Genomic DNA, 18,666 nt, shown 5'->3' with positions numbered 1-18,666 from the left:
CATTCTCCGGTATTCTTTAAGGGCTGATTTATAAGTGGTTTTGCTGTCCAAGGAGTAGTTCTGTCTCCAGAGGCGTTTGAGGGATTTACAGGAGGCCTTTTTCTGCCGGAGCTCATCAGAGTTCAAAACAAGGGTATTGGCACGGCGCACTGCTTATCTTTGAGAGGTAGTTTGGTTTGATGATTGGGGATATTTCATGAAAGATGAAGGTGCTCCAGCAGGTGACGCAACTGTCCTAGTGCATCGAAACTGTTGATAGGTTGAGTGCGCTACTGGGGCGTAGGCGCATCCCTGCCTTTGGGCACACTTATGTGGTTCGTTGTTACAATACAACTGACTCCAAGAAAGTTCACAAAATCAAGTTATTTTCAGTTTATGTTTGGTAATTGCATATATTTAAACACCAGACAGTTATTGATTAGAGCTATGTCCTGTTTCTTCACAGCGCTCCTTGATAAAGGGCCCCTCGGGTCCCAAATGCATTGGAGCATTTCTTGATAAACTCTCATAAAGTTGAGAACATGAACTACGAGATGTTATGCACGTTTACCTAGGAAAATTAATGGATTTGAAAATGAGCGTTTGAAATAAAACACAGAAACTTGATTTTGTGAACTTTCTTGGAGTCCGTTGTATTGTAACAACGAACCACATAAGTGTGCCCAAAGGCAGGGATGTGCCTACGCCCCAGGAGCTCATCAGAGTACCATGGTGCGGAGGGTGCCGCCCTGTAGGTTTTAGTGGGTTTGATAGGAGCCAGGGCGTTTAAGGCCTGAGTAATCCATGCGTCCAGGTGGTCAATCTGTGAGTCCGGGTCGGACGACAGACGGGGTAGAGTGTTTTTTAGATATCTCAGGAGTGATTCAGGGGTGATACGACTCCAGTTTCTGCCTGATGTTTAGGGGTGATAGCGGGTCTGACGTGACAGGGAATGTCGATCTCAAAAGGGATGAGGAAGTGGCCTGACCATATAACCGGGATAGGAGATGTGGCCCGGATAGATGGTAAGTTGGAGCAGATCAGATCTAACGTGTGACCTGCTTTATGCGTAGGTAGGGTAATTATTTGGACTAAATTGCAAACTGCTAGCGTTGCAATGAAGTTGCTGCTGTGCGAGCAGGATTCATTATTAACGTGGAGATTGAAGTCTCCTAGGGCAGTGAAGTTAGCGTAGCGTGTGCTAAGCTGAGTGAGATAGTCCGCCAGAGCCAGTAAGTGAGAGGCATTGGAATGCGGGGGGCGGTAGATAAGAATTCCTGAACAGGAGGAGGACAAGGAGATTTGAACACTGAAGGGGAGACCTTCAATACAGTCTATTTGGTCAAATGGGGGGAGGGTAACCGTCCATTTGGATTTGTGAATTAACGCAACACCTCCCCCAGATTTACCATTGGGTCTGTTTGCACAGATGATATTATAGCCTTCCGGCAGTGCGAGGGTGATGGCGGGATTCGTGGTGTCATTCAGCCATGTTTCGGTTAAAAAAAGCAGGTCCCAGTCGTTGTCTCGTAGGGACTGCCAGATGTCGATGGCATGTTTACTCAAAGATCTGCAGTTGATTAAGGCAGCTAGGAGGGTCACGGAGGATTGGGTTCCGCGCGAGGAGGCGGAGTTCAGGGCGTGAGTCAGCCAGATAGTATGGCCTGGAGCGGGAAGGGAGAAATTGCAGGCAGTACAAACATAGGCCTGGCTCTGAGCGTCAGAGAAGGGAAAAGGGCAAGTAGCGCATTGGGGGGGTTTTAAAGACAACAGCTCATTTCTAGTGTAAGTAGCGGTGGTATGGCTGGTGGGTCGGGGATAAAGACCGGCCCCGGTCGCGTACTGATCGCGGACGGGCGCAGACGAGCTTGCCTTAAGCGTGCCTTCGGCGCGCCCGCTGCGCTCGTCCGCTGCGCTTCCGGTACATGCACATTATTATGAGGATGTGAAGAGGGGGGGCGTGGCCTCGTACTGGGCGTGGCCCAGTCAGGGCGTGGGTAATGGCGGTTTGTGGGAGATCGGCGATTTCAGTCTTTCTAGCACTCGTTTTGCTGAAAGGAGGGGTGCCTGGTTAAGCAAATACTCCCACCAGTTGGTTGCACTTTGGACCTGGGGGCTTCTGGTTGGAGTTGACCAATCTTCTCTTGTAGATCTTCTACTGTGTTCTCCCAGTTCGTTATGGGTGGGATCGATGTTGATGAGCTCCCTTCCTGGTTCTGATCCAACCATGTTTGGAGCTTCTTGCCTAACTTATCCGACCATTTGATCCTACTCAGAACTCTGTGTTTTTCGTACCCTGATGTCTCTCCAATGACTTGGAGAATGGTGGCTGACGGTACTTCCAGCTGAAACACTGCACTCTGTCTTTAAAAACATTGTTTTACACATTTTCACTATGTAAACACTTGTAATCTCATGATTTTATACCCTTTCTGCTTTTTAGAGGACTGCTCATCTCCTTGAAGTGTCAGTGTTCTAATAAGATTTATTTTCTTTGCATTTCTTTAAAAGAAGCATTTCCAGCATGCATTTGGCAACACATGTTTGCTGTCTATTATGGACATGTGTCCAGTAAACTCATGGAGCCCTAAAGCCATCAGTGCAGGCTTCCAATAAAACAAGACTTTTTTCTATTGTTTTTGTATAGCACACACTACAAGCTATATAGCCTATAGCAGCAAGGAGCATGAGAAGCAGGTTCATCTGTGCTACCTGACACAGTAGGATTGAGTGTAGAGATGCTTTACCATGTGTGAAAATGAGCAGGTTTCATTAAAAATATATACTTATACGCTCCATCAACAACTTACTGGGTGGCCAGTAAAGCAAGTTCATATAAATATAGGGCTGCCAGTAGTATCTTACTACGCTGCAAAAAGAACAAGGGGCAGTTGTACATTACAGAGAGCTGGGGAGGCAGGTTTATTCCATGTGTGTGTGGCTAATGATCCGAATAGCATGCTGAAGTTTCACAGCTTATATCTCAGGTTTATAACACACAAACTGATATGAAACATCTCAGCAGAGCCAGGTGCAGCATGCCAGCAGAGTAGCCGTTCATTATTCTAGGTGCATTTTGCTTTACAGCGTCATAGAAATGTAAACCACATAATCATGTCATCAAATATTTGAAGCACTGCTGACACGCTTTTTCTCTACAGTAATTACTCAAGTAATCTATTACTGATAAAAGGAAGTAGGACACTAAATACAATCATTCCGAACTATATAACCTATTAATAGTGTGCAAATAGCTGGTCTCAAAATGGCATCAGAAGTGCGGCCCTCCCCCACGTGCCTGCAAAGCGCCCCAGCCAAGCCAGTGCTTTGGTGGATTTCAATATTTTTTGAGCAGCTGCATCGCCAAGGATCCTGGGTTTGTCCAGTAAAGGGTGGATAGAGTTACCAGTTGATATAGTTTCCAATTCAAGGGGTGAGATCTGCGCTGAAGCAGATTTTGTTTATTGAAACATGTGCCTGGGGTACAGAGGTTTTCGATTTTTCGAGAGTGGTGGTTGAAAGGAATGTAGAAAGGCGATTGATTAGGGGGGTTTCTAGAGCTGCACGAATTAGAATTTTTTTTATAGAAGATGCAATCGCTGTCCAAGTGTTTTTGTTGTATGACTCGATGAGTAGATCCTGTAATCAGGGGCATAGCTTAATGTAAGGTTGCTCACAGTCTTCTCCTAGCCATGTTTCCACGAAGATGCATTCTTATGGATATCATACCACATTGATGAAGCGACAGGAGATGGAGGGTGTGACTAATGATTAGAGTGAAGGAATGAGTGTGCTTGGTGTGACAAGTACAATGAGAGGTGAAGGTACTAAGGTGGCCTTACCTGAGTCTTCCAAGAAGAGACGTAGGGGAGATTTGACATGGTTGGGACTGTGGACTGGAACCTGGAAGAGGGTAAGTGTGTGACACAGCTTCTTGCTCTCCCTTGTGCAGCTGTGATACAGGCCGTGAGAGTAGAGTGTCAATTTGCAGCATGGGATTTATGGGGATTTCAAGCCTCATTGAATTTCTGGTAGAGAATGAGTAGAGAAGGCCCCCCCCCCAAAAAAAAAAAATATCAAACCTCTGTAAAAAAAAGAACTAGAGGAAAGTGAACTGAATTGGGCGGCCAAAGCTAAACATAAGTTAGACAATCTATGTGTCAAACTTTCCCTAGAACCTGATCAATGGAAATCAGGGCAGCAGATACCCGAGCAGGCGTTACGGGCTATTATTAGCACTAAAGCCCCAAAAGAACTAGGCTATTTGCAAATCGCCCACCCAGTTCTTGATAAAAGGGTGGCCTAACGATCATATGTTCCCCTATGTAGAAGCCACGCCCAACCCGAAGCTCAGAAATGCACTATTGAAATTTAGAGTTGGCCTGAACCCATGTAACGGTGATCGGAAGATTAAATCTGCAATGATGAACGAACAGAGTCTGTGTACATGTGGACTACAAGTAAAATGCAGTGGCCTACATATCCTGATGGATTGTTTGTGGTTTTTAGAAGAACTAAAAGAATTTTTAAAACCTATTTTTATGATTTATAAAACTGAAAGCAGGGAACAAGCACTTGGTCTATTGATATGTGAGATTTTTAAATGTGACGTGTGCAATTGGAAGATTTTTAATCGCAGTACAGGAGTCGCTGAATAAATTGGTAATATAATTTGAAATGGGTAGGGGGTAGGAAACTGATGTTAACCAAGACTTGAGAATATCCCCTTTTGAACCCTGGAAGCCCGCATGTATGTAGAAAGGCTATGTATATGTGATCCTTTCCTTATTGAGTGATGATTTAAGAACTCTCCTATAGAGTGGCTCAACTCCTATGGTATTTTCTATTAGGATTTTATTGAGTTTTATGGGCTTGTTGTTAGTATACTTGACTTTTAATTGTATGTTGTACTATGATATTTTGATATGTTTTATGGCTAATTGCCAAATAAAAATATATATGAACGAATGACGTGGTTGGGTGTTGGAAAGAGGTCTAGATTGTGGGATAAACCAGAGGAGACATGATCATCAGAGATAGTTTTTCATTTTGTTATACTCCACAATATAATGAGCTGAAGGTTATCCGGAATTAACCCTTTCAGTGTGTTCAGCCAACAGTAAAAAGCAAGAGGTTTCCAAGTAGCTGAATGCTACCTAATTCTAAATGTTCACCTCTGACGTGAATTTCTTTTACACCTTTGTTGTCCAGGAGCAAAGATTTGACATTCTGCGTTCTGTGATCCAAAACAAGCTGAACACGAACATAAACCGATTCCCAGACCTTGATCTGCATTTCCTTGCAAGGGAAACTGAAGGTTTTGTGGCCAGAGACTTTACAATGCTGGTGGATCGAGCTATACACGCATGTGTTTGTAACAGGAGAATATGCACAAGAGAAGGTAAGTTATAGTTTTTTAGAATGTTTTTTGAAATGATGTACAGTTTCGGTGTTAAAGGGTTAGTCTAATAAGAGATTCGCTCGAACTTGTGTACAGTTGCGCTTCATTCAAACCCTGAGTCCATGCATTTTATTTATTTATGTCCCAAGCAAGTAATATGTACTGTAAAATGCAGAAAAGATTTTCTCCGGGTTGGGGCGTGGCCTGGAGCCGTCGATGGTGGACGTGTAGTTTGCCAGCTCCGTCCTATGCCCTGAAAACCAGCTAATTATCCTGCGCTCCCCTGCCTGCAGCCCACCTGCTCCATACCCAGGTTGTCTCCGGGGGCAAGCGGCGTGTAACGGTGCCACGTAGCCCCTCTGGGACCGCTCCTGTGGAGAGCTCTGGCGACGGAGCCTGTTGCGGCCTGCGGATCGAGGCGAAGCCCCGGCCTCAAGTGACCGGCCTGGCCGGCCTACCCCCAGCCTCCTTCGCGGTCCAGTCGGGACCCGGGATCAGACTTCTACCGCTCTACTTGTCAGTACCACAGGGTGCGATACGGAGTCTTTACCCCCACTGAGGCTCCGCTGCCCCCCCCCCGATCGGCTGCTTCATCACAGGTCGTCCACACTATTACGCGGCCCCTCCGGGACGCGGGAGCACCTCCGTGCCGCCCCCCCGCCCGCCCACGAAGTTGGCGTGACACCGGCATTCCGCCGCAGGGCCAAGAACCACAGAGCGGGCGGCGCGCACAACCCACTGCCAACGCCGAGAACCCAGCTTCGTCCTGCACAGGCTGCCTGCGTTAAAAAGCGGATCGGCAAGACATGGTCAAAACCCTGGCGCCATCTTGCCACCACGTCAGGGCTTGGTGAAGACCCTCGAGCCCTGGCAGTCTCGCCTCGCTTACCAAGGAGCCGCCAGCCAGAGGCTCGGAGACGGTCAATCGACACAGAGCGGCACGCATTGGAGACCCACGGGCCTCAGGTACAGGGGCCAGAAGAGGGGTAGTGCGCCTCGCGCTTTGGCGCCTTCTTGCAGCGCTGCAGCCCAGACCCTTCCGCGCTCCCAACAGCCACGACAAGATCGCTCTGCAGTGGCCTGGTCCCCGCCACCCCTTCCTCCCCACCACCTCCACGGACCTGGGGTTATACCTGCATATGGACACGCCGGTGGCGCACCGACCCACCCCACGTTGACGCCTCGTCAAGATAACCTACGCTACCCCTACCAGCCCTGGGGTCTTCGCTACACCCACCTCTACCCAGTACTTAGTGGTCAGTCCAACACCACTGCCGAACACCCAGAGAGACAGCGACGGGCTGCTGCATCCACTACAGCGCCACCCTGCTAACAAGATCCATGGGCAGAAACAGGGGCAAACCTCAGGACCAGGGCGCCCGAACGGACGTGCAGTCCACGGGCTCTGAAGACCCACTGGCCTCCTCCAATATGGACATCATCCCGCCGACCGGTAAGGGATCGCAAGACGCCAAGCTAGATCTGAGCCTGAATGAAATACGCGCGACGCGCTTGAATCGCGCATAGACAATATGGCGACCGACCTGTCCCTACTCAAGGCTGACCATAACAAGTTGGCGGATCGAGTGGCAGAGCAGAAAATAGCGCTGGATGACCTTATACCGCAGCAGACGGAACACTCCACGAAATTAGAAAACGTAGAGAAGCAGCTGAAGCAACTGTGGGGTAGAGTGGACGATTCGGAAGGACGTGCCCGCCGCAACAACGTCCGCATCCTGGGTATTCCGGAGAGAAGCGAGGGGAGAGACACCACGCAGTTTGTGGAGGATTGGCCAAGGAAGCTGGTGGGCCAGAGAGACCTCACCGCCCTCTACAGTGTGGAAAGGGCCCACAGGATGCCATCGCGGCCCCCACAACCGGGGGCACCCCCTCGCCCCCTGATCGCTCGCCTCCTCCATTTCAGAGACCGTGACACTGTCCTGCGGGCGGCCAGGGAGGAAGCGCCAATACGCTTCGAGGACAAGAATATCTCGGTCTACCCTGATTTCACGCCCACTGTGCAGCGGGCCAGGTCCAACTTCATGGGGGTGAAACGCAAATTGCGGGACAGGAACATGAAATATGAAATTTTGTTCCCTGCTCGGCTCAAAATCCTACATAACAACAGGTCCCATTTTTTCGACTCGCCTGAGGAAGCGGCCGAATGGATGGAGGTCACCCTGACCCCGCCGGCATCACAGGACCCATTCACAGGCCACCACAGTGACGCCTGCAGGGACTCGCCAGGCCGACGGAACGACACTCATAGGCCCGGACATCATTCACCCCGCGGAGCTTCGGCGACGACGCATACACCCGGACGCCAGGCAGCGGGCCAATCGTCATCATCCCCGCATCAACGTCTAACAGAGGAGGCACTGGCCGCCCACGACGCCGGAGCAACCGGAGACAGACTCACCGTCACCACTGACACCCACACTGAGGTGACTGGTTCAGTTGACAGCTTGCAGCTCTTCCCGAAGATCACGGCCCAGATGGCAGAAGAGTTCTGAACCACGACATGATTACTCCTCTCCAGGTGGTAACGTATGACTACTCCCTTCCTTCACATATGGTGGGTTGTGTGTGCAGGGGCCCATTGTATTGTGGGCTACCATGCCCACGCAGACAGTTCAGTGCCAATCGACGGAGGCCTACCACCCCCGGTATGCACACGTACTTGACTGTCTTGTGCCCACGTTGGGCGCCATGGTTTGGCTCCTGGGTACGTTGGCTCAGGGACCTTTTTGTTCAGGGGTTACTTGGTTGCGAGACACTCATTTTTTAGCACAGCAGGACATGTGGGGTCACCCAGTTGTTTCACATTGCCGCACCACACAGATGGGAATGGGACCTCTTAACAATTACCAATTGTGCACCTGGAATGTGCGTGGCATGGGATCAGTGCATAAACGACATAGAATCCTTGCACAACTCAACCGAAGGGGGACACAGATTGCTTGCTTGCAAGAGACACATTTGAACGCTGCTGAAGCGGTGAAATTGCGGAAGAAATGGCGAGGGCAGCTCAATGCTACCTCATATTCTGCATTCTCAAGGGGGGCGGCAATTTGGATCCGTGGCTCTCTTCCCTTCCAGCTGCTGGAGCAACGGATTGATCAAGAGGGTTGCTATGTATTTGTACGGGGACTGCTAGATGGGGAGGCGGTTGTCATTGGATGTGTGTACTCGCCTAACACAAATCAGTCGGAATTTTTGTTCACTGTCAACGGGGTGCTTGCAGATTGGGCTGAACATCGCTGGATTATCGGGGGTGATTTCAATGCTGTACTTGATGTTCTGCTAGATAGATCACATCCCCCCTTACAGGCTACCGAGAGCAGGAAACAGGCTGATGCGCTTGCGAGTTGGGCTGAGGGCTGGGATTTGGCAGATGCGTGGCGTAGCATACACCCTATGGAAAGGGAATACACCTTTTTCTCCCCTCCCCACCAGCTTCACACCAGAATCGATCATGTTTTCTGCTCCCGTTCCCTTACAGCACTGATCGTCCAGACCCAACACATGGGGAAAACGCTATCGGACCATAACCCCGTGGAAATTACATGGCAGTGGGGTAGGAGGCTGGCTCCCATTCCGACTTGGCGACTAATCCCTGACCTCCTCGAGGACTCGGTCTTCCGGTCCTCACTGTCCGACACTATAGATACCTACTTCTCCACGAACGCGGGCACGGCCAGCTCCCGGCAGATAGAATGGGACACTTTCAAAGTCTGTCTTAGGGGGGCTGCTATGACTATTAGGGTGGGAAGGAAGCGGGAGGTGATCAGCCAACTGAAGGAGGTGGAGGGTTCACTTGCATCCCTAGAGAATGAGGCAGCGGGCACCAATGCTCCCTTTACACCACTGCAAGAGGCACACATTAGGCACGCGGAGCTACTGGAAGAACTGCGGGTTATAGACTATAGGGAATACACAAACAGACAGCATACGCAGGCTGACCGAGCCGGTCCCCTACTCGCCCGCATCCTACGGGACTCCCCGATTAGCCAACCCATTCTGAGGGTTTTGGACCAATCTGGCCGGCCGGCTACCACCCAAATAGGGATCAATACGGCGTTTAAGGACTATTACACCACGCTGTATGGTCCCCCACAGCCCCTGTCAGAACCCGCACTTGTGGCCTTCTTGGAGGGTCTGGATCTCCCGCAACTTACTGCCGATCAGCACAAAGACTTGAAGCGTGCTATTTCAGTGGCGGAAATCAGACAGGCGATAAGAGCCCTTCCGAAGGGTAAGGCCCCTGGAACGGATGGCCTACCGGCAGAATTCTACGCCACATACATAGACCTACTGGCCCCAAGGCTACACACTGTTTATCTGGAAGCCCTACGTACAACCTCTCCACCGCAATCATCCATGCAAGCACTGATCACGTCCCTCTTGAAACCGGCCAAAGATGGTCTGCAGATGGCCGATTACAGACCCCTGTCCCTTCTCAATACTGATTCTAAAATATTGAGCAAGGTGCTGGCGTCGAGGCTTGTGCAATACGTACCTCAGCTGGTCCACCCGGACCAATGCGGCTTTGTAACGGGCCGTAATACGGCCATGAACCTTAGGCGCTTGGCCCAGCTCATGCTCGGAGACATTATAGCCACGGGCTCCGAAGGATGCATTTCTCTGGACTTGAAACAGGCTTTTGATTCCTTAAGGTGGGACTATATGTTTGCCACCCTGTCGAAGTTCGGGATACCGCCCGAATTCCTCGCTTGGGTTAGATTGCTATACACCATCCCCACGGCCAGGGTGCGCACCTCCAATCAAATCTCAGATCCCATGGCCATTGCCAGAGGCACCAGGCAGGGCTGCCCGCTCTCCCCTCTCCTCTTCGTCCTTGCCCTCGAGCCCTTGCTCTGTAGACTTAGGCTGATGGCCCCCCGTTATGGCATACAACGGCATGATACAGACCACATTGTATCTGCGTACGCGGATGATATCATATTATATCTCCGAGACCTGAGGGGTGATCTGAGCCCAGTTTCCCAGGTTTTCGAGGATTTTAGAGAAATCTCTGGCCTCACCATCAGCGAGTCTAAGTCATAAGGGTTCACCTTTGCAGCTGCGGGCGAGTCGGCCCCCCTGCCTTTTGCCCCTCATGAGTTCCAGATGGCGGACACCACATTCCGATACCTTGGGATACAGATATACAGAGAGGCGAGCATGATGATAGACGGCAACCTGGGGAGGGCCATTAGAACGCTGAAATCACAAATTCAGTTTTGGCTAACATTGCCGCTCTCCATACCTGGCAGAGTGGCAATATCCAAGATGGTGATGCTCCCCCGTCTTATCTACTACTTCACCAATCTGCCGTTCCAGATCCCAGCGGCGACATTTAAAACCCTCGACTCCCTACTCACCGAACTTGTGTGGGGACATGGCCGCAGGCGCATAGGTCTGGCCAAGTTGCAGCTCCCCTCCAACTCCGGAGGCATGGGCTTACCGGACTTCAGGGCTTATAATTATGCATGTCAGCTACAATGGCTAGCTTACTGGGTGGCAGGCCGCAATCTTCATGAAATTAATATATCAAAGGACGACCATGCAAAGGGGAGAGTGCACATCTTGCTCCTACCTGGCTCGGATCTACCTAGAAACGCCCGCCACTTATCAAACTGGCGATCACAAACTGGCGGAGGGCATTGAAATACACGTCCCCCGGGACACCTTATGCCCCCACGATTCCACTCTTGGGCATACCACTAGGCTCGGGCACACTCACGGCGACCCTACTTGAGCCCTGGCATGACGCAGGTGTGACACACGTGGGTGACCTGTTTGCGGAGGGACACTTATTATCTTTTGAAGACTTCAGAACCACGCAAGGCATCCCCAGCGGCTCCTTTCTCCTACATGCCGGACTCCGACACTATATCTCACGCAAATGGTCGCCTGACGGGCGGGAACCTGTTACGAACCCTCTCGTCACAATGCTCTACCTCATGGGAATGGTCGGCCATCTGACCAAGTGGCTCACGACTAGCATTAAATCGGGGAGGGCACTTACACTGTCACCACTACGGGCGACATGGGAAGCAGATATTGGAAGGCCACTGCGAGACAAGGAGTGGGAGCGCATACTTCAGTTCCCCAGGAAGGTAGCTAGAAACCCCAAATACAAGTTCATCCAACTGATGTTACTGCATAGAGCCTACCTGACACCGCACCGCCTACATGTGATGTTCCCTGCATCCAAGAGCAACTGCCCCCGGTGCGATGCAGACGACGCATCACTGGTACATATGCTGTGGCAATGCCCCAAATTAGGGTATTTCTGGAACACTGTCCATGACTCACTCGAGAAGGCTGGTACACTGCCCCGGTCACCTACACTGGAACATACACTTCTAGGCCTGGGGCCGTCGACCCGCACCAGAACCATGGCGGCGCGCTTCTCAGACCTGGCCCTGTTGCTGGCGAAGCGTGCCATCACGATGCGATGGAAATCATCTAAACCGCCCAACCCTGACCTGTGGCGGGCGGAAGTAGTGCGCTGGAGTAAGGCTGAAGGCGAGGCACTACAAAGGGAGGAGAGTAGGGGCCTCCGCAAAACACCAATCTCACTGGAATGGTTTGACACTTTGGGGGTCTTTGAGGCTGGCAATGACGAAGATGAAGAGGATATTAGTGAATAGCCACTCGGGGTGCTGCTATGCCCCGACTCACTCTCCCATACATTGCCACGGCCACTACCTACGGTGCACTGCGATGGGGTACGGGTAGCCCCGACCCATCGATCGATCACATTACCCACCCTACCTGTGTGTTAACCTACACTATGTATCAATACATTGAGTGTGACCCACATATCGATATTTCAATCATGTGCCTGCTTAGAGCGTGACGGGTGGGATTTCATAGGGGTGGAGGGTGGGATCGGGTGTGAACGGGGTTGTTAGTTTGTTCTGGTTCATCGACAAAATGAAAAAATCGAATTCACTATGTTTCTATATATGCTCTGAGCGAACGCATACATGTAACACCGAGATTAACACTGAACTTGTATGTGCGAAATTGTATGCTGTTACTGCTCTCAAACTATGCTAATAAACAGATTTAAAAAAAAAAAAAAAAGATTTTCTCCGGGTTACTGACGTGCTGGTTCGCCTGCACTTCCATTTCTGCCTAAGTGCCACAAAACACCCCGCTTGACACTGCCCACCACAAACAGTGGCTGGAGGGCTTGTCAGTGACTAACTAGTGTCCTGTTTCTCGTACCTACTTTTGGTCTGAGCGTACACATGCCTAAATGATGTCACTGTAGTGGTTTTCAGGAGATTTCTGCCAACTTTATAGTTATATTTCCCAAAATTGAAATTGTAAAAACTCCTGGAGAAGTCAGGTGGGGAGAAACAAAAGAACATGCCACTTCAGGGCCCACTCCACTTCAGCTGTTGACTCCTGGATGAGAGGAAGACAGATCAGACTATTCGGTTCAAGAAGGTGCTTTCCCCTGTATATCGGTTTGTGTAATAGCCCATAAGTAGAGGCCCGAAAAGCAAAGCTAGGTTTTCTTCTCTCTCGCTTGGTTTGTTCTAACATTGGTGCATTGTTCAGCGTGGTATTAAGTAAGATCACTAAGTAGTACATGTGTGCTGTTTAATACTCGCAACGTGCAGGTGCACCCAGGAGTCTATTGCTCCTTCTGCTTCTCTACATTTAACCCACCTCAGTGACACCCCTGCATTTCCAGTTTAACAAAACTGCTGGAAAAATAAGCATATAAAGTTGCATTGACTGCTTCACTGTTGAGGAAAATATTTTTTAGTCTTAACTTACAAAAAACGGTTTTTTCTGAAATCATTTCAGGGTGGTGCGCTATCTCAAATTCTGACGTTCCTGTATCTGAAACGAAATCCGATCTCAATACTTACATAACCCCTTCCCCTGATACGGTGATATTGTGTCAGTCATTTACATGAAAGGTGTGAGGTTCCACAGTGTATCCAGAAGTTTTGTTTGGCAAAGTTCAAACACTCGAGGTTTTTACTACAGTTTTTCTGCTTGGCTTCACTCATACCTGCTGAGTTTCACTTTTGAAATGCCATGACCCGGATAACTCTTAATCACCCTCGTGCTCGGGGCAACTGTCTTGGTCAAACTCGAAATCCACCCATATTTTGAGATGATTTGAGGTTCAGCCTGAGATCTATGGGGACGGGACTGGGTACAATTATATGTATTAAGTCCTGCAGATGTGGGTAAGCGGATGTAGAGCAGTTCAGTATTTTACTTTAATTTTTTTCTGAAGTGCTTTGTATTTGAAGTCCCCCGTAGGGAAGTGGAAGCAGGGAAGGCCAGGCCCCCACAGGGCGGTACTGTTTATTTGTCTTTTTGATGCCCTGCATGTGACGCTGACTCTCCATAAGTTTGTCGGTGGCACTTGAAGGAACTACTTTATGTATGGGTGTGCTCCTTGTGAAAGGACAGACTGCAGTCACTCACAGTGAATTTAGCCAGTGGCTTCAGTGGGCTGGCTCTCTGACGTATGCTGTAGGCAGCATACCGCATAGGTGAATAATACGGTAACAGACCAATGGAAGAGAGCTGGGTGGCAGCCCCTATAATTAAGTATATTATACATCCAATTATAGTAAAATCAAATCGAATTGGCTAAAGCCAGACCTAAAGAGAGTAAATGTTCTACATACTTGATGCATTCCTCATGGTTAATGGAGAAGCTGTAGATACACTGTTTATGTTGCGCATTGGATACACTTTGTATGATGCGCATGTGCGCATGTTAAAGAGACCACTACTATAGAGATAGTCACAAGTACGTGTGCACCTTAAATTCTAATATGTGCAGCAACACTTGTTACCATGCACACTGCATTAATGAGTCTTGCGCTCAATAATCTTTACCCTCATTTACCCAGGTAAATTACAGCAGGTCGCACCAACTGAAATTTACTGGAACAAAACATCTCGTAAACTGATGCTTGTAGATTTTATTGCTCAAAAAAAATCCACATATAACATTACATTTTTCTTGAGCAAAGTCAGAATAGTTACTTTTAGTATCAAGTAAATACCTCCTGCTGTAGTGATATTTTCTGGGTGTAGTAAATGCCTCAGTCGATTTCAGATCACAGGTAATTGAAGGGGGAGCGGGATCATAGTATCATATAGTAGATTGTTCACTCTTTTACTATTGAAAAGCAGTTCTCCCACTGCCCCCAAGAACCACCTACTCCCAAGACCCACCTCTTCCAAATGTTTTAAACCCACATTTCTAGAAAAATTATCAGGCTACACATTTACTGTCTGGATGTGAAGCGGATCCAAGTTTAAATGCGTATTACTCTCGTTTTGAAGTGTAAGCCCTCAAATATTGGCAAGAAAAGTCATTCTGAGTTTACTCAGTCTTACTACAGAAGATGCTTTTGCGACCTTCTATTTGCACCGCTTCCCTGAGTGCTCAACTGTACTGTTGTCTGTTGTCTGGAACCCTAATGCAGATTTTTTATGTCATAGGTAAACACGGATCATATGTGTGTGCGCCATGACTTAGGCCTGTGTTCGGACTGTGGCCTTTTTGGATCGGGGGTTCCCAAAGCGCTACCCTCATAGTGGTGGAAGGTTACCACTTTCACTAAGAGTTAAGCAGCATGAACGCGGTGGTGCTCAGTAGTAATGAACAGGCCCTTTTTAGGTTGAGCTTGGGCAGCGCGCATGTACTGTCTACAAGACCTGGTGTATTCACTAAAGAACTTATTTCCAGCCTTCTGCTTATCATTGGTTCAGTGAAGTGTCGCTCTTCTTTGCTGCCTCGTAACTGGTTTAGGCAGCGATACATCACTTCTTTTTTTTGCAGAGGAGAACCGGCCAAGTACAGTTTCATTACGCTTTCATTGCATATCTGTTTAGAGGAACTCTTTTTTTAATTACTTTGTTTCATGCTCGTGTTGGTGTGTCCTCAGCTTTGGCGACCGTCTGTGCCCCCCCCCAACGCCACCCACCCATCGCTGCTTCTTTGTTGTTTTGTTTTTTTCCATAGCAGCACTGTTTTATTTACTTAGTACGGGGAGTTCGTTTATAGGTTCTTGGAAGGTCGTACATGTGCTTCCATCTTTATGAACATCAGCTGTGGTCTAGTTTCATTTAACATAAGGCTGTTTACTCGCTTCCTGTATCTGGACCTTTGCAGCCTCTGGTTTGTTTTGTTCTCCACTTATGCCTCACTCTTGCCTGCCAGTCCCTTTTCCTCTTCTACTTCTCTCCATTATCGTGTCCTTCTTGTCTCTCTCACTCTATCTCCCTTCAGAACATTTTATTTTCTTCGTTCTGCTCTTTGTCTCTTCCCATCCACTTTTCCTTCATAATATTTTGTTTTACTCCACAGGCTTACTTTACACACTCACTCCGGTCTTAAAGCTCTCTCAGATGTCTCACTTCCTACTCCAGGACATCTCTCTTTGGTCTCACGCAGCCTCCATTCCCAAACTCTGGTTCTCCTCTTTCACCACAGTGCCCTCACTTCAAACCCCTCTTCCTCTGCTCGCTCCTATCTCCCGCACTCTATCCTTCTCAAGCTTGGAGTGTCTGAAAGGATGGCAGAATTAAAGGGTGGTGAAGGGTTGGTCCATTATAGACAATAGGGATGAAGAACTCTTTGGAGGGTGAAGTTGAGTGTAAGGACAGTACAGCCGTCTAGTTGAGGGTAAATTGAGAGGAGCGAGCTTAGCTCTCCTTTCATCCTCCTGCCTCTGTCTGACTAGTTGTCCCTCCTTTTCATTCCATCCACTGCCCTCACAATCCTCGCTCAGATCCATACCCCCATCTTTTCACTCTCACTTCACCCGGTCTCACACACCTGTCACCCCATAATCCGAGTCCCTCTCTGTACATCGCCTGCCCCTCACATCTCCCCTCAGTGCAGTCTCTTGTGTCCTCTTGAACCTCTCAACCACCTTTGTGCAGTCTCTGCCTATTCTTTGTCTTACACCTCTCTCTCTCTCCCCACACCTATCTCTCCCCACACCTCTCTCTCCCCACGGCTCTAATCTCTCTCCCATTTATCTCCCCTGTTAGAAATGCGGGTTGCTTGTTGAAAATGATTTGCACCTTTGTCCAAATAGGGGTCCTTCCTTCTAGTCAGGATAAGGGTGCTACACTCCTAAAATAACCTCTGCTCACCTCCTTGGCAGCTTGGCTCGAGTAGTCAAGCTTATTTCAGAGGCAGTGTGTGAAGCGGTTGCACATAACCAACAGTAACACAGTGAAAACACTATAAAAGGACACCACACCAGTTTTAGAAAAATAACCAATATTTATCTATGCAACAAGACCAAAACGATAAAAGACCAAGATACAGTAGTCAAAAATAGGCACTTTGCAAGTATGACTTTAAAATGCAGTTCCTTGATGTCGGTAGCTTAGTCCGCTGCTATTGCGGTGCTGAAAACCACAGTTTCGTCTGACCGCGTCGGTGAGGACCGGTGTTAGTGTCAGCAGACTCGTAAACAGTACCTTTGGTTTCGGCCGACTGCGTCAGTGAGGACTGGTCACGGCAACCGTTGCTGTTGTGGTGTGAAGCGTAGCGGTCCTGCGTGCGGTGCTCTCAAGTCGCGGTCCAAGTAATGGCTTAGTGACTGTCATCCAGCAGTGTCGGTGAGAACAGCGCTGCGGTGGTCCTGAGGAGAACCCCATTACTTGGGGGCTTCGAAACGCGTCGACCTCTTTTGTCCTTTGTATTATCAAACAAATGCTTTATTAAGGCAATCAGGGCTGGTTATACATTACCAAAGAAACGGTCAAGTTTTCCATTATTGTGCATTATTAAGTTGCATATAACCAAGCCTGGATATACCTCATTTGCATTGTTTTTTATGTTAGGTCCTTGTCCTACAAAAAGAAACAATGTGTGTTTAGGACTTAAAGGGATCCTGTGAGTCTGAACTTGATGGTGTAGTGCGCAGTATGAATGAAGTGTTGTTGTTTGGAATGTATAAAGATGTTTGAATGGTTGTGTCACTTTGTATGAAAGAATTGTATATAGATGACATTTTTGATGAAGTTTTTGCTTCTGTAATGTTGTTTTCATTTGTAACGGTTTTCTTTCTTTAGTAAAAGTGTGGAAAAAGAAAACGAAAGAAATTTTGAAGGAAATAAAGTTTATTGATTAAACATGGCACATTTAGATGAGTAGCTTTTTGTGCTTCGAAAAGGTATTTCAATAAGTATCAGTATTGCCATTTGGTTTTGTTTTGGTTATAGATGGGCTCAGCCTTACTGGTTAGAGCCACACCCATTTTAGTTCTAGCGGTGCTGAGTGAGGCAGTGCTCATGGCGGTGCTGACCGGTCACGGTGCAAGCGACAGTGTCGGTTGATGGGAGCTGGTGTCTATTGGCCCAGACTGCAGTGTGGGACTTGGAGGTGCGCTGTGTAACTTACGAGCAGTGCCCCCAAACTGCGGTGTGGTCATGGGTGTCGCAGGCAGCCAGATCGTCGGTGAGACCAGGGTGGCTGAGTGAAGTGAGGAGGTGCACAGTGCGGTGCCCACAGGTCACAGTGCAAGCAGCAGCTCAGTGGCAGTGGTGGTCGTCGTCGATGAGACCAGCGTTGCGGTGCAAAGTGCGATGGTGCTCTCTGCGGTGCCTTCAGGACACCGAGTCCGCAGCAGTGTCGGCTGGTTTCCTCCTCGGTGGCAACTGAAACCGTGGTTCCAGAGGCGGTACTCAGAAGTAGGTGAAGTCTTTGCTGTCCCTGAGACTTTGTGAACAGGAGGCAAGCTCTATTTCATGCCACTGGATATACTCAGCAGCAAGTAAAAGAAAGTGCAGTGCAGTCCTTTCACTATCCAAGGCAGAAGAAGCAACTGCAGGCCAACTCAACAAAGCAACACCACAGCAAATGGGCAATACTCCTCCTGACAGCTCTTCCAGCTCTTCTTCTTGGCAGGTTCCTTGACCCAAGCGAGTTCTCTGAAGTCTTTTATCTCCCTGAGACTTCCAACTGGAGGCAAACTCTACTTCAAGCCCTTGGAGAAAACTCTAACAGCAGGATGATGAAAGTACAATCCAGTGCTTTCCCTGCCCAAGAACGAAGGAGCAAGCAGCAGGCCAACACAGCAGAGCAAACAGCACAATGGCAGTTCCTCACAACAGCATTTCCAGCTCTTCCTCCTGGCAGGTTAGTAAGTTCAACAGTAGCCTAAAGTTCTGGGGTTTGAGACCCAATATTTATACTCTGTCTCTCTTTGTTCTTTTGGGCAGAGATTGTGTTCAGACCTAACCAGTTCTATCTTCTCTGGTCCAGC

At 48.8% G+C, this 18,666-nt stretch overlaps 1 protein-coding gene across 3 annotated transcripts in view; it reads left to right on the top strand.

The window, feature by feature from the left end:
- PEX1 (peroxisomal biogenesis factor 1) overlaps positions 1-18,666 on the top strand; it is a 793,672-nt gene that overhangs the window by 374,602 nt on the left and 400,404 nt on the right. For all 3 annotated transcript variants that reach the window (XM_086941864.1, XM_086941865.1, XM_086941863.1), the window contains exon 14: positions 5,191-5,380. In XM_086941864.1, the coding sequence (XP_086797990.1) occupies positions 5,191-5,380 (190 nt within the window). The remainder of the gene's footprint in view (positions 1-5,190; positions 5,381-18,666) is intronic.

The sequence above is a fragment of the Lissotriton vulgaris genome, chromosome 10 (assembly GCF_964263255.1).
Source record: "Lissotriton vulgaris chromosome 10, aLisVul1.2, whole genome shotgun sequence".
NCBI classification, from domain to species: domain Eukaryota; kingdom Metazoa; phylum Chordata; class Amphibia; order Caudata; family Salamandridae; genus Lissotriton; species Lissotriton vulgaris.
The sequence above is the reverse complement of the archived record's forward strand: the minus strand, read 5'-3'. Positions and strand labels throughout refer to the sequence as shown.